The 15,662-nt window shown below is 40.7% G+C and overlaps 1 protein-coding gene across 3 annotated transcripts; it reads left to right on the plus strand.

Annotated features, from left to right (window-relative positions):
- Nucleotides 1-14,759, plus strand: pafah1b1b (platelet-activating factor acetylhydrolase 1b, regulatory subunit 1b). 3 transcript variants are annotated; one of them, XM_036587870.1, is made up of 11 exons: nt 1-176; nt 4,996-5,267; nt 8,333-8,417; nt 8,589-8,663; nt 9,529-9,735; nt 11,249-11,417; nt 11,985-12,087; nt 12,439-12,667; nt 13,269-13,370; nt 13,544-13,700; nt 14,121-14,759. In XM_036587870.1, the coding sequence occupies exons 2-11, from the start codon at nt 5,236-5,238 to the stop codon at nt 14,192-14,194; spliced, it is 1,233 nt and encodes a 410-aa protein (XP_036443763.1). In that variant the 5' UTR covers nt 1-176; nt 4,996-5,235; the 3' UTR covers nt 14,195-14,759. The 3 variants fall into 3 exon arrangements, with proteins under 3 accessions (XP_036443763.1, XP_036443765.1, XP_036443764.1); XM_036587872.1 differs by lacking the exon at nt 1-176 and adding an exon at nt 223-451; XM_036587871.1 differs by lacking the exon at nt 1-176 and adding an exon at nt 3,463-3,930.
- Nucleotides 14,760-15,662: the final 903 nt, after the last annotated feature.

Here is a 15,662-nt window from a genome sequence, read left to right on the forward strand (position 1 = left end):
TCGCTCTGTGCGCGTGGCCGAGAGCGCTGCAGAAATCAGGGAGGAGAAACCGGGCTGACCGAGCCGGAGGAGGATCGGAAGTGACTCGCCGCTCACACTCACCCTCATTCCTTTTATATATTTTTATTTTAGCTGTTTGCGTTACCTGGAAAACGAGAGGCGTTTCGTGTATCAAGGTAAGGAGTACTGGGTTTGGCAGAGTCGGTGTGAGGGGAGTGAGTCGGTCTGAACGGCTGTGTTTGTGGCTGAACGTGTTTGCGCTGTCCTGCCCGCTGTGTCTCTCAAAATGGCGGACAGGCCGTTAGAGCAGAACAGCGGGAGTGAATGAGGCCGGTAACGTTAGTGCTGCATCACAAACCCCGTCACCTGGACACAGAAGCAGCCGAGCGACAGTTCTGCTTTCGCCGAACGACACCGCTGTGGTCTGTCCGGCTAGTTTAACGTTAACTCGGTGAGACGGCCCGCCCGGCAGCTCTGGGTGTTCGTACTCGCTAACCAGCTAACGCGCTAGCATAGCAGCATCTCTAATTGGCCAGCTAGCGCAGCTCGGCTAGTTATCCAGTTCAAAAATGTTAGAGGACGCAGGCCTGGGTACGTGTTTATCTCCCTTTGGCTCCAGTTTAACACGGTCAGTCGCTGACATACCTCTACAGTAACGATCTCAGAGGCTAATGGCACAACACAGCCCGTATGTTTTGCTGTGCTTTGGGTGTGCCTATGATGTTTTTCTCTGAAAGGTGGGTCTGTATTCTGGACCCGGCTTGGTTCTTGCTGTTTGTTAGCTAGCTAGCTAGCTAGCTGGCTAACTGGAGCTCACCCTGCACTGTAAATAGCAAGCAAGGGCGTGTATCCCTGGTTTGTCCGTTAGCTTCATAATTTGCTTATAGTAAGTTACTGCTAATCCTGCTTCGCGACTGTGGCGAATTTAGTTTTATTTGCATTGTGTGTAAGTAGGACTATGGCCTGCTATCTAGGAGTTAAAAAAGCTTGATATTTCTGAGCTTTCACAGCTCGAAAAAAAATTTGTCAATAATAACGCGATAAGTAGATTTAGCCAAGTTAGCTAGCTAGCTAACTGTTCTGGTGGCTGCTTTTCGTGTTGTGCCTTTTCACTTCCAACAGACTAATAACTGTAGAGAATTAATGACTGTAGAGAACCACGCCGTGTGAGAAGGAGGTGTCACCCTTGTGCAAAGCTCGGTTATGAATGAACTAACATCATTAAATATAAGGTTAAGGCGTGCATCACTAGGAATTTCGCCAGTCCCTCCATTTGTGGTGTCTCCAGAGCCAGCACAGTTCATAATGTGATTAGTCTGCATTTATGCTATCACTGTTCATAGATGGGTGAGTGTACTGGGCTTATTTTGGCCAAAATGACATGATAAATGTCAAGCAACATAGGCCTAATATTCAACTTTCGCTTTCGTTGTCATTTTTTGTTAAGTCACATTTACATTTTCTTTCAATCACCCACTTGACCTTGACACCTGAGCTTTGACCTGGATGTATGTAAGCCTGTTGTAGGTGTAAAGAGCCTGTTAGGTGATGAGTGTTCATTAGCCATTTGATATTGCCTGCTTTTTATCGATGACAGTCAGTTTTCACTTGAAAACTGGGCAGCAAGCAGTTTTTTCTTGTTTGGAATTCAAAGTTTGTGCTTTTAAGCTTAATTTGTTGTAATATGAAAGCACCTTAAATGATCTGTTAGAAGTAATCAGTGGAGGCATGGCTTGTGTGTGTGTGTGTGTGTGTGTGTGTGTGTGTGTGTGTGTGTTTTTGTCCCTCTAGTAGTTCATTCTTCTATGGATGATGGTTTATGCTGTGACCCACTTTATTTAATTTGCTGCTGGCCTGTCTCTGTCTTTACCCTTACAGGCAAGCACACTTAAGAAAAATTCAAGACACCTTTTTATGTTGAGCTTATCCTACCTCGCACAGTGAAGCCCAGCCAATTTTAGGCCTAATCCGCTCAACCCCACTTGAGCACTTCAGACAGCAAAATTGGTGCTTCTGACTGTCAAAATGAAGGCCTTAACTTGCTCTCAAAAATACATGCGTCAGGTATTTTTGGCTTTTGAAAAGGTTTTGTTGGAGGGATTTGCTAAACTATTTTGCTGGATTCTTGGACCTTTTTGCATGAAGAGTGAGGGTGGGGAGATGCACATTCAGCATATTGATCCTGGCTCCTTCCCTTTTATCCAGGACATTGCCCATGTTTTTTATAAACATGTGCCTGTAGATAAGTCTACATCATAACACATGCATACACTCGTTCACATGTGTGCCCATTTCTCTAAGCCATACTGTCTGGTTTAAGTAAAGAAATGCCTTTCATGTGGTTTCACATAATTTAAAGCCTTATCGTTCTCATCATTTTTTGCTAATTTGTGGATATTAAATAAGTTTAAAGCCAAACCCCTTAGCACCCGCAAGTTTTTTTGCTCGAACAAGTTGAAGTCTTTGTCATAAACACAAGTTTATCTTCAGCATACTCGGTCACCTGATCTTGTTTCAAATATGTATAAGTAGATCTTCACTAGATCCAATTACAGCAACAAAAATAGATATTATGTAGTCAGGTTTTCAGTCATGTCATACAGTTGTGTTGTTCTGTATAGAAAAGGCATGTTTGCTCACATTTAACAGCTTTGTTGTTTTTAAGTTAATGGAAACAAGGGCTTTCTGGATAGGTTTAGTGGTATATTTCGGCTAAGTTTTGGGCTATCAAATGGCATGATATTCCAGCTAATGTTACGTACATGCAAATAATTGGATGTGAAAGGGTAGGACATTGACAACATGGCTCATAACATTTATACATTTCACATCTTGTATGAAAAGCATGTGTACTGCTCATGCCTGGTGATGGGGGCTCTTTCCTGAGAGCATGCTACTATGCTTTTATTTGTCTGTATATTTCTAACTATCTTATAACTGTACAGCCTGTGTTACTTCACACAGACAATAGTCACAATGGTCTGCCTGTTCTAGTTCCTCAGTCCTCCGTTAAAGCTAGGAAAGTATGCTAAATGCCTTCCCCTTTTCAAGCTTTTGCTCATGACTGCATATCCCTACAAAAAAGGCCTCTCACTGTAAGTCACCTCCATGCAAATAGTGACAGATAAATAATATAGAAAGCATTGATGCTTCATTCTCTCACAGTGACAGACTGACTCAGAGACATTAGGATTCTCATCATGGCCAGCCCAGGCCAAGTGCCCCTGATGAGCCATAGAGAAACAAGGCTTGCATTTGCCTGCGTCATAGAGCTGTTACAGTCCACAGGCCTAACCTGCACTGGTTTGCTTGTACTAGATAGTGACAGGACTGTATTCACCATGTTCAAAGTTCACAGCCTAGCGCCACTAATGGAATTAAAGACCAGCAATAAAGATATACAGCGGGTGAACAGTGATGTAATGCGTTGTCAGACTATTTAGATGCTTCCAAGTACACAAAGCCATTCATATGCAATAAAATTAAAGGTGGTATGAACAGAGCTATGGAGATGCATGAAAGTCAAATGGTGTTTATAAGGTAGATGTTGGGTGAGCAGTGGCTGCTTGGAAAGAGGATATTTTCTAGCTTTACACTTTTCCATTCAGCACTGTCTCAGGCATGACAGCATGACCTGTTATCTGGGTGTCAGAGTTGGCATACATGTGAGGACGGTTTCACCGCTCAGCTCTTCTGGTCAACCTTTGAGTTATGAGCAAGATTACCGCAGACTGCCTTAAAGTAACACTATGTACAACTTGGTGATTTGGAGGCCTCTCTAGTGGACATATGTAATTTCAAACAATGTGCGGAAGAACAATTTTGTAATGTCAGTTGTACTGAGGACCCCCCTGACTTTTGCAAGTGTGTTGAAAGAGGATTGGAAGAGAACTCAGTAAAAACTTAATGAAGGATGTGTCTTCTGAGGATGTAAGTGAATTATCTACTGTTGTCATTATATCTTCGTTAGTATAATGTTGATTTTGCATTTGAGACCTAAACATTGAGCGGGACCTTCTTTTTGAACCTGTGTGTGTGACGTTAATATGTGAAGATGCATGAGGTGTCAGAAAAACTGCCAAATCCATCCTGGTACCTCTGACTTTTAAATGACGTACACCTTGTTTTAGTGTGTTCTTTTTTTCCTCCATGCTCAATGTTATTTCTTTCAGTATTAACAAAAAAATGACATGACGCTGCCTTAAAGGAGTTGGTACAACATAAATGATTTTTGCTAATGAGACTTCTGTAGATCAGGTTTGACCACACCTGTTCTGGGCAGTTCTTGCAGGTATGGGCTTGTGTGGTTTTGTACATGAAGGGCAGCATTTTTAGAATGTTGCATTGTTTTACAAATCCTTCACTACGTCTGGAAGCATGGCTGCTTGGCTTTTATGTTTTGTCTGTCAGCTCGAGGCCAGATTATATATTTTTCACCTCTACCAAGCTATTCTAGTGAGCACCCTCCAGATTAGAGAGGATATTTGCAGCCTTGCTGAGACTGAGGGGATTAAAAAGCCATGTCTCTGTCTCCTAAACCCCTCCCCTCCGTTACCCCACTCCACCAAGACTCCTCTCCTTGGTTGTCTGGTGGTCTGTTTTAGTGGACCACCATCTTCTCTGGATTAGCTGAGGGGATTTAATGCTCTTGTCTCCTCCAGTGCCTCCAGTCTGGCTGCTCTGAGGGAGCCACATGGAGTTGTGGTGGCAGGACCTTACTCTCTACGTTTGCACTGTGGGAAGGCTACACTGGTCTTGCAGTTTTCAGCAGAAAGTTTGTAGGAGAGCGAAAGTTAGTGGACTGGACTGCTGTAATGAGATGAACTTGGCTTATCTTCTAATTAAACAAGTCCAGAGTCTTATCTTATTGTTGCTGTATGACAGTGGACTTTAGTCTGCAATCTTGTTGTCTTAAAGGTGAACGGTGAACAGCATTTATAATGCTTTAATATATTGATGTAATCTCTCTATCTCTCCCTCTCTATCTCTGTCTAGATGAAAGGAAGATCACACTGTTGAAAGTCATCTTTGCAGCTCTGCTCTGGTGTCAAGCTTGAGGAGACCGTGAGAACTGAGCCTGTGATTGGAAGGCTGCAGGTGCTGGAGTGACGTCTACCCCCGTGTGTGTGTCTCTCCTCTCTTGCGTCTCTCCTTTGGGGAGCTGCTGAGTGTGCTGAAGACCGTCCACAGGCTCCCTGCCCGGGGCAGAGACAGCGCCCCTTCACATCCACCACCATGGTGCTGTCACAGAGGCAACGAGACGAATTGTGAGTTCACAGCAAATGTAGAAAATGGCAGAAAAACTGAAAATGAGTGGAACTGCAGACACACCAGAGCATAACATCTGTGTATTGGTTAGTCCCTAATGAGAGAAATGGGGGGAAAAGCAAACTGATAGTTCATATTGTTCTGCTCATATTTATACTTGGGGATTTTAAACACAATTGTCTGCTGAATTTCATTAAGTCCTGATGTTATTGTGCATCCATTCATAATTTAGATGGCCTTTCTTTTAATTATTATTATTATTATTATTATTTTCTTTAATAGATAGAAGTATCCATGTTTCTTTCTGCTAAGAGTCCAAATAAAGAATTGTCTTGCAAAGGAGCGCTGTTCTCGGGGGGGCTTCACAGGGCAGCTAGTTAGCTTTAATATTTCATAAGCCTTCATATGAATGAGGGAGTGAGGATCGGTTGATAATTGCGTGACCAGCCTGGTCCTTTCTTCATGCTTCAGCTGGCGAAAGGGGCTGCTGTGAACTCCTTTAATTTCAGATTCTGGCTGGTAACCCTGTGGAATCAGATGCATGTGCTATAAGAAAAGGGGGAATATGACATCCCTATAAGACATACAGACGCCCCCCCCAACACACACACACACACACACACAGTTGACTTGTTTATGATGTACAGCATGATTTAAATGAAAATGAAAACTTTTTGTTGGGCATGTAATGTAAAGGTTGCATTACATGTCCTAACATTTTTCTTCAGTTTTTTGTTCTGTAGTGTAGTTCTGTGGTGGTCTGCTTGTTACTCTAACTTACTTGTTTTTCCTGATGGCTGAATCACTTGCTCACTTGCTCGCTTGCTCACTCAGTTGTTTCTCCAAAGCTACAGTTACCAACACCAGAGTGAATGAGGGTAAGGCAGGGCTCCTGACATCACTGGCTAAATTTAGCCACGTGGCCAGCTCATAAAATATTCACCACGATCTCAGAAGTGAAAAGCTCATTTACGTAATGATGAAGTGCTGGAAGACATAGACTGTTTGCCTGTGTGTGCGCTTGTTTCGTGTGTCCATCCGTCTGTGCTCGGTTCACCACGTTGGCTGGTGCCAAGGTTTGGCTGCATTTCCCGCTGTGTCATTTGAGAACATTTCCATCCTCTAGCTGTGGGATGGTAACTATGACAACAAGTGCACTGTTTTGTTTTGCTTGGTTAGTGTAGCCTGTATTTTTCATCCATTTAGGGATGGAAGCTTCAGTTTGTGTATCTGTATTTATTTTATTTTATTTTCTCTTCAGCTGTCACAGGCTATATCAGAGTTTGATGCAGCACGGAGCCTGTCTACTCCTGTGTCTCCCCTATTGATCTATTAATAATAATATAATATAATATATATATAAAATACTCTATCTATATATCTATCTATCTTCTTCTTCTTCTTCTTCTTAATTACAATAACTAGGGATTGCCCTGCATAGAGAATTAAATCTCGACCAACTCTGAGGTGGGTCTTAATGGAAAATGACTACTTCTAAGCAGTGCTGCACTTGGGGGATCTCTGACCGAACTGCAGCTGCAGCATTATTGTGCCGTTGTGGCACTGAACCCCTAATCAACACAGTGCACCAGGAAAAACAGCCAAAATCACAGAGGAATTGCGTGACCGCGCTGTGAGCTGCAGACAGTGTAGAACTCACACAGTGTGTCTTCACCTGTGGAGCTGCTTCTCTAAAGGCATTTTAAAACTAAAACATAACTTCAAATTAACATGCATCTGAGCTGCAGCAGAAACACTCCTGAAGTTTAATCTCAGAAACTCTGCTTTTCCCAAAAGCAGCACACAGTGTTTACTCGCGAGGTCCCGTCTCAAAGCACACTATCTTCCCTATGTAGTGCACTTCGTGGTCATGAAATAGCAAATCCTTCACCCAAAGAGTGCAAGAAACGTTCGACTAAGTCATCTATAATCAACATTAACAACAGGCTACAAAGTCCCTATTTAAAACTCAGCTGCTTGTTAATGATGATGGTGTTTGTTTGAACAGTAGCGCTCTACGTAGGGGACACTGAGTGATTTGAGACGGTGTTACTCTCCTCTCCGACAGTAAACACTGCAAGCTAGACGAGAAAGGGGAGCTGTGCAGATTGAACCTCTGCAGCGTCTCGTTCCAGAGCTCGTGTGACTGTTAACTCAGCTCGTTTTGGAGACTGCTCCACAGAAATGTGTTAAAAGCTTTAGTTTCGATTCACAGTGGATTCACCGATTGTTTTTCTTTTTTTTTTTTGACGCTAAAAGCTTCATTCTGTATGATTAACGAACCATAAGCATAAGTTAAACCACACAAACCGTGACATTTCTCCTATTTCAAAGTCCCCATGGACTCCATTAACGTTAACCTTGCATTCTCTAAAAAGTAGCTGGTGGTGGTCGCGAAATGACTCGTAAAGTTTGATGTGTTGCCCCCTTTCCCCGCATTTTTCTTTCGGCCTGTTCTGCAGACAGCGTGGTCATCTTTAATTAACTTTCCTTCTGCATCCTTATAAAACCCAAAATATGACCAAACGTCAGACTTGGTCTCCTTAGAAGGCTGAAATATCTCTGAATCTCCGAGTTTTCACACCGTGGTAATTGACCGCGGTTTTAACGATACTTTAAAGTTCAAACGGTGCTACTAACCGTCATTAATTTTACCGCGGTTTACCGTGAAACCGGTAACCGTTTCATCTCTTATATATATATATATATAGCATTGCTTGATGTATTCCTAGTTGGAACCCTGCCTGGATTGCAGTTGGTTTGAGACAGTCTGTGTCAATGCTTGGGTCAGCAGCAACATGAACAAAATGAAGACTGACCTTTGTTTTCCCCACTACTAATGTTGTTAACTCTCTTAGTTGTCACAGTTAGCTGTTGTCACTTACTTGTGATTGGGGTAAATTCAGTCAGTTGAAATTATTTCTTTTGTTCAGTATTGCTGAAGTGAAAAATATAATGGGGAAAAATAATCAATGTAGCTATGAAAATAAATGCTTACAAGTCTAGTATGTTCTGTATGCTGTATCTTTTGGTGTGTGCTGAACAGAAGCTCTTGTCATTTCAGAAATCGAGCGATAGCGGATTACCTCCGTTCTAATGGTTATGAAGAGGCCTACTCTGTTTTTAAGAAGGAGGCAGAGTTAGATATGGTAAGATCAGTTTCCCAAACAAAGATTGAGCGTAGTCCAAATCTCTGCTTAATCTGTGTCTCGGAAATTAACGTTGTTTGTTGAACAAATTAAAGTAGATCATTTACCTCTCTTGCATTATGTAAGATTGACATGGTAATAACAAACAGTCTCTCCTTTTTTGTTTTGCAGAATGAAGAATTAGATAAGAAGTATGCAGGCCTTTTGGAAAAGAAATGGACCTCAGTCATCAGATTACAAAAGAAGGTCAGTAGGCCTACATTGTTAGTCTGTTGTATTTGGTAAACATGATTTACACTAATTCTATTTACAGTGTAATCACTGAAGATATTTCATGTTTCTGTTTGGTGTAATTGCCTGTTAAATGTTGGTCAAGTATTATTGTTTAATTGCCAACCTTTAAATTAGTTGCGCATCTTTTAATTACTAATCTGTTCTGTTTTTGGCTGAGCAGATGTACAGAACATATCTTTAGGTTCATCTGTGATGTGCGCTTTTTTGGCAGGTGCCACGTTAAAGTCTAAGCAACAGCTAGTATGAAAGTGTCAAAGACACTCCTAACTTCCTAAAAAATGTCAATAGTAAAGGGTTTATATATATATATATATATATATATATATATATATATATATATATATATCTCACACACACACAAAGAGGGGTCATAAATGTTGTTTATAAGGCTAATACTGTTACACATTTAGATGTATACTTCAAAGGACTAACAAGGGTTTGTTAAAATCTGTCCTAGTATTTTTCTCATTTAGACGAACATAAGTGGTTCAGTAATGGATTTAGAGCGCTTGATGGACTAAACTAGTAACGTACCTGTCTGTTGCATTGAGGCAAAATTTGGCATTGAAAATGTATCATTTATAACATAAAGAGGTTGTAAGTACTTTATATATGATTTATAATTATATATAATAAGTAATTTTTTGCATCAGATTAAATTAATCGATTTTTAAGACAAGTAAGTGCAATGTTTAGCTTAACTCACATTGAGCTTTCTTCAGTAGCAAAACAATAGATAAAATCACCAGGACAGTCCATTTGCTGTTACTATGGCTCTATTGCCGTTCAAGTTTCTTGTCTTGTATTGCTTGCTAAGGTGATGGAGTTGGAATCCAAGCTGAATGAAGCTAAAGAGGAGATCACTTTAGGAGGCCCTGTGGGACAAAAGAGGGACCCCAAAGAGTGGATCCCACGCCCCCCAGAGAAGTACGCACTCAGCGGCCACAGGAGTCCCGTCACACGCGTCATCTTCCACCCTGTGTTCAGCGTTATGGTCTCTGCCTCAGAAGATGCCACCATCAAGGTGTGGTTTGGTTTCATTCTATAAATGAGGAAATTGAGCAAAGGGCTGCTGTTGGAGAATAGAAGTGTTTGTATGTGATTTGTTTTCCGGTCTATAATCCTCTTTTGCTGTGTTTGATTCTTACAAGAAGAACGTGCTCATTCTTTAATGCTGAGTCACTGACTGTCTCCATGGAGAAGCTGTGATGCACTGGTTGCCCAGGGCAACAGCACAGCCAGCAGTTCTCGGAGCATCAGTGCTACTCCCTGTTTTTTAATTGAAGGACTGTTATCATTTTCTGTTTCTTTGCTTCTCTTGATTTTGATCTTTATCTGAGGATCCATTCATCTAAAGACTGGAAAGAGATCAGTGCTGCTATATTTATTTTTTTTTTTATATAAGAACAAATGTTGGAGTGCCAGAGGCTTCTTCACCTCCCTGTTCTCTCTGTTGACATTCCACAGCGAACAGCTTCTAGGGAATAGAAAAGCTGCCTGACCTTTCTGGGTCTTTAAGATTGTAATCTGTCACAGCTGCATGTGTAATGTTATGGAGGAGAGAATGTTGGGCATTCTAGGGAAATGTCTTTGCCATGGCTGTGGGTTTACCTTTAGTCTGTCAAATCACCTCTCAGCCTACTCTTATGGCTGCTCTTAGAGCTGTAGTCAGTGCAGTTTGTCTGTGGAATTAATTCAGCAGAGATGTATGCTCTACACATGAAAAAGAGTAATCACATTTTGTGTCTATGACTGACGTGTTGGATTAAACTGGTTTAATAGTTTCTAAAATATATGGGGCCTTTTCATGTTTCCAATACAGTGTTGTCTGTTCAGGTATGCAGTTGTCTGATAATTAAAGCTAAGAATTACCGAATGTTAGGGTATTAGGGCTGCAACTAATGATTATTTTTGTAATTGATTAATCTGAACTTTTATTTGAGTAATCAGCTAACTGAACTGTTGTCTTCTGCCATTTCCTCTCACTGTACCCTGTTACAATGCCATTGTAATTCAAAATTCTGACAAGTGCTTCTTTATTCATGGTGCACGAAACAATAGAAACCATATCGCCCCCAACACTTCAGGTAATCTTTTGGAATGACCAATTCTATCATTACAGAACATAGAGGAGTGCTTTTTAATTAAATCAGTTTTTAATTAAATCAGTTTAATTTAATCAGTTTCTTTCCATAATAAATGTCATTGATGGCTAATCAGTTTTGTCAGCTAGTTACTGCAGCCTTGAAGAAAATTTGAATTATATAGAAAATTGTAACAACGGCTGATGATGAACCGTGTTACTCTGACCAGGAAACCAGTCAGAGGTGTTTGTATGAGAAGTGGCATAATTTGTATTAACGGAAAAGTATTACTTGAAATAAAATGTCCTTCACTTACAGTGTCTATGCTCAAATCTCCAGCCAAGACTCCTCAATTCATTCAATGAGGCAGTCTTGTCTCTCCTAATAATGATAAGCACAGTAATTGTCAACAGTATGACAGCAACTCAGCTTCTCTGACTTGTGTTTGTGTAGGTGTGGGACTATGAGGCAGGAGACTTTGAGCGCACTCTCAAAGGACACACAGACTCTGTGCAGGACATCTCCTTTGACCAGACTGGAAAGCTGCTGGCCTCCTGCTCAGCAGACATGACCATCAAACTCTGGGACTTCCAGGGCTTTGAGTGCATCAGGACCATGCATGGTGAGAGAACCACACTGTCATAACGTGGTCAAAGGTACTCTTTGAAAGTTCATCAGTTTGACCATTAGTTATCCCTAACATTTTAGCAGACACCACTAACATGTGGATGTTGTCTTATCCAGAAAGGCTTCCCTCATTACAAGTATCTCAGAATATAGATTCTTTACATTCCGTGTCTACATAAAGAACTGTGGGTTTTACGGCTTGTCTGGGAATAGGGCTGAAGCTTGTTTGGGGCAGGATTAGCAAACTTAAGGAGACAGCTTTAATCCTCTCAGTTAGATAACCGGGATTCCTTTTCCTCACGATTTAAGTAGGTTGGTAATTACTTTAACCATACGTAACCTGAATAAAGCATGTAAGGTCTTCTCTTGTAATACCGCTGATGTGTTTGTAACCTGATATTATGAAGTTGCATTTAGGACACTGCCTTGAAAAACTGTCATATTGAATATCGCCTCTGTTTCATTGCGTTATATAACAAGCCATCTTTATTTGAATTGACAGGGAAAATTCTTAGTTTTAGCTTTTAGCATTCTTCATGGACCTTTTCTTCCCCTCTCTTAGGACATGACCACAATGTGTCATCGGTTGCCATCATGCCCAATGGCGATCATATAGTATCTGCCTCGAGGGATAAGACCATTAAAATGTGGGAGGTGGCCACTGGGTGAGTTAAGAAGGCCTCTGACTGATTAGGCCTATGACATAGAGAGCTGTTTGTGAAATGGACTGAATAGTTTAACCAGGAACAGAATGATCCCATTGCTTTTACTTTTGAGTCATGGTGCTGAGTATCTAAAGTCAGACATCGTTTTGTAATCACTTTACAAAATATGGTTAAAATAAAGTGACTTTCACTGCTAATATGTTGCCAACTTGAAATTAAAAGTTCATATTGATCTTTACATTGGTAATCGTTCTTCATTTGTATCGTTTTAACTATAGTATGGTGAAGAAGGCAGAGTTAAAATGCAGCATTGCCGCATTGAGTCTTTGTTCTTGTGTCTTCCACGTGTAGTTACTGTGTGAAGACATTCACTGGACATCGGGAGTGGGTGAGGATGGTGCGGCCCAACCAGGACGGCACACTCTTGGCCAGCTGCTCCAATGACCAGACGGTGCGTGTGTGGGTGGCTGCCACTAAGGAGTGTAAAGCTGAACTAAGGGAGCATGAGCATGTGGTGGAGTGCATCTCCTGGGCTCCAGAGAGTGCACACCCCACCATACTGGAGGCCACTGGCTCTGAGGTTTGTGTGCATGTTGTGTGTGTGTGTTTGTTTTTTTTTTTTGTTTTTTTTTGGTGTATGATAAAATATTCATGCACAATATGATGCATATTTCTCTCAAAGCATGTGGTAGGGATACCTTCATGTAGTACTGGGTAGTGTACCAGTTTATCCAGTATACAAGTTGAAATTTGATATTCTTCCTGATGTATGAATTTTGCCATAGTCTTTACCAGTACGCACAAATAAGTGTAGATAATGTTGCCTACAAGCAGTGCAAAACACGTTAATCTTAGTCCATTTAACAAAATTGCTGAGTCACGGATATCTTAGTCATGGTTTTTTTTGCTGGGCCTAGAAAAGCCACTGTGTGCTTGTGTATAGGGTTAGGGTTAGAAAGCAAAATTGACAAAAGTTTACCTACATGTTAATCAGTTCTTGATATTGTGTGCCATAAATGTTTTAAATTTATTACATAAATATGGTTTTTAATAAAGTGAAGAAATATCCCAAAATAATACCTTTTTTGTAATTTTCTTCCCTTATGCAAACAGGAAACATCACTTCTTGCTCAGTTTGATTGTTAATTATGGTGTTTTTCCTTTTCCTGTGCTTCATGTAGAACAAGAAGAGTGGAAAACCTGGCCCCTTCCTGCTTTCGGGATCCCGAGACAAGACCATTAAGATGTGGGATGTCAGTACTGGCATGTGCCTTATGACACTGGTGAGTTAACCTTGACACTTTAGTTCCTGTGTATTTCAACCCAAAATATTACCATTTACAATAACATAAGAACTTGAAACGAGACTGTTTACCAATGACAGGCTGGAGTTTACCAGACATACCTTAACATTCATTTTCTGCATGATGGTACTCACTCTCCCTCCCTGTCTCAGGTTGGCCATGATAACTGGGTGCGCGGAGTGCTTTTCCACCCAGGAGGAAAGTTCATTGTGAGCTGTGCGGATGATAAGACCCTGCGCATCTGGGACTATAAGAACAAGCGCTGCATGAAGACCCTGAGTGCCCATGAACACTTTGTTACCTCTCTGGGTAAGGTAGCAAATATGCCGTTGCCTAGCGACGCCAGTCCCTGTACCTCACCTACATAATAAGTTAAAAAAAAATCATAGAGCAGTGCTCCGGGTTGATATTGATAAGCTGTAGGCTGAGTCGATCAATGATTTTGTTGCCTCGACTGTAGAACATTATCCTCACTGTAACTTTCCTCAGTATAATATGATTAGCAGCAAACCTTGGGTTTTGTTTCCAGTGTTTGTGAAGTGTAGTACTGTAAGAGCCTCTTAGAAAAGCATAGTAGAAGAAATGGGTATTTTCAAAACCTCTAATATACTAATATAAAACTAACAAATAAATAAATAAATATATATATATATATATATAATTTTTTTTTTATTATTATTTCTCCCCACTTAATCATACTTACGAGTGTTCTTTGTTTTATCCCCACAGATTTCCACAAGACTTCTCCCTACGTGGTAACAGGAAGTGTAGATCAAACAGTTAAAGTGTGGGAATGCCGCTGATCTCCCTTTGGCAGGCCCTGCTGCCCTTTGCCCCTCCTCTATACCATCACTCTTCCCTGTCCTGACACTTGTCCTTCAGGATGCACTCATCACCATGGCTACCACCTCATCCAGCTCTCTTCTAATACCTATTGTCCTTTTATGTAAATTATTCTGGATGTAGTTTGAGCTTATTAAATGTTACACAAGACACCCTCATAAGGAGAGGAAAAAAGTAAGAAAAAAGAAAAAAACGTATTCTTGCATGGTGAATCCAAAACTTGTATACTGTAAAAAAAATAAAATAAAAATAATAATAAATTTTGCTTACCATCGTGTAGAAGTTACCGATAAGGGTTAAAGAGCACCAGTGGTGCTCTGGCATCAAGCATCTCGTTACAGAAGGCAGAATGATCCTGTCTGGGGAATTCAAATACAGGGCACTTCAAATACAGCCAGTCTCACTTTTTTGTTCCTTGTTTTTTTATTTGTTATTTATTTTTTATTTTTTTGGGCCTGCCATAAAACAGTTGAACAGGATTACTATTACTATACTTCATGGATCACTATATATGACTTCTAGTTGCATGTGTATCTCTCTCTCTCCCCCCTGCTTTCAGTTAATGCAACAAAAATTAACTGGGTTGGATACATTGTTCTCCACTCACATCCCCCCCAAAGGACCTACCTTTATGATGCATTTTTAGGTGCTAAATGCTGTATAATAGTCATAAAATCTATGATGACGCATTTTAATGGATGTAGAAAATCTCACGTTTAAATGTTTATCTAGCTCTTGCCACGCAGGTGTATGGCACAGATGCCCTTGGTGAAGTCTTCTAGTTTTTTCCTGAATTTTAGGATTGAGTCTGACCTGAGCTGTAGCCCTTGAAGATGACTTTGATCCAAGGTCAGCAGTGACAAGTTTGGCATAATCTGCCTTTCCAGATTGACTTGACTGGCTTTAGTTTTTCATGACCCAGTCACGTGCCAGCAAATTTTGTCTGTGACATCAGACAAGAGATGCCTTGTGGAAAAAAAAAAATAGACAAGATGAGAAGATAACGAGAAGACGAATCAACAGTACGACCGGAACTGGCTTGTTTAAGTGCACTTGTTGAAGGAGGTACATGGTGTGCTGGATTTATGCTTTGATCCTTTCATTCTTTTCCATTTTATGCATGGAAAACCTTCTGTATTGCACCTTTTTCCTCACTTTTTTTGCTTTACCATGATTGTCCCAACCTGATTCACAGCTAGAAGGTTAAGAGAGCACCTCTTTTGTTTCGATGCTTGTAGTAAATGGGCTAATGCACATTCACCCCCCTCTGGACTATGTAATGAATAAATCAAAGCAAGGTTTTAATTGGAGAGTTTAAAAGCAGCCACCCACATTTTCATTCCCACCACCACAGACGGACAACTTGCCCCAAACATCAACTTGACATTATTATTATTTTTTTTTTTGTAGCCTGCACACTTAGTCAAA

The sequence above is a fragment of the Colossoma macropomum genome, unplaced genomic scaffold (assembly GCF_904425465.1).
Source record: "Colossoma macropomum unplaced genomic scaffold, Colossoma_macropomum, whole genome shotgun sequence".
NCBI lineage: Eukaryota > Metazoa > Chordata > Actinopteri > Characiformes > Serrasalmidae > Colossoma > Colossoma macropomum.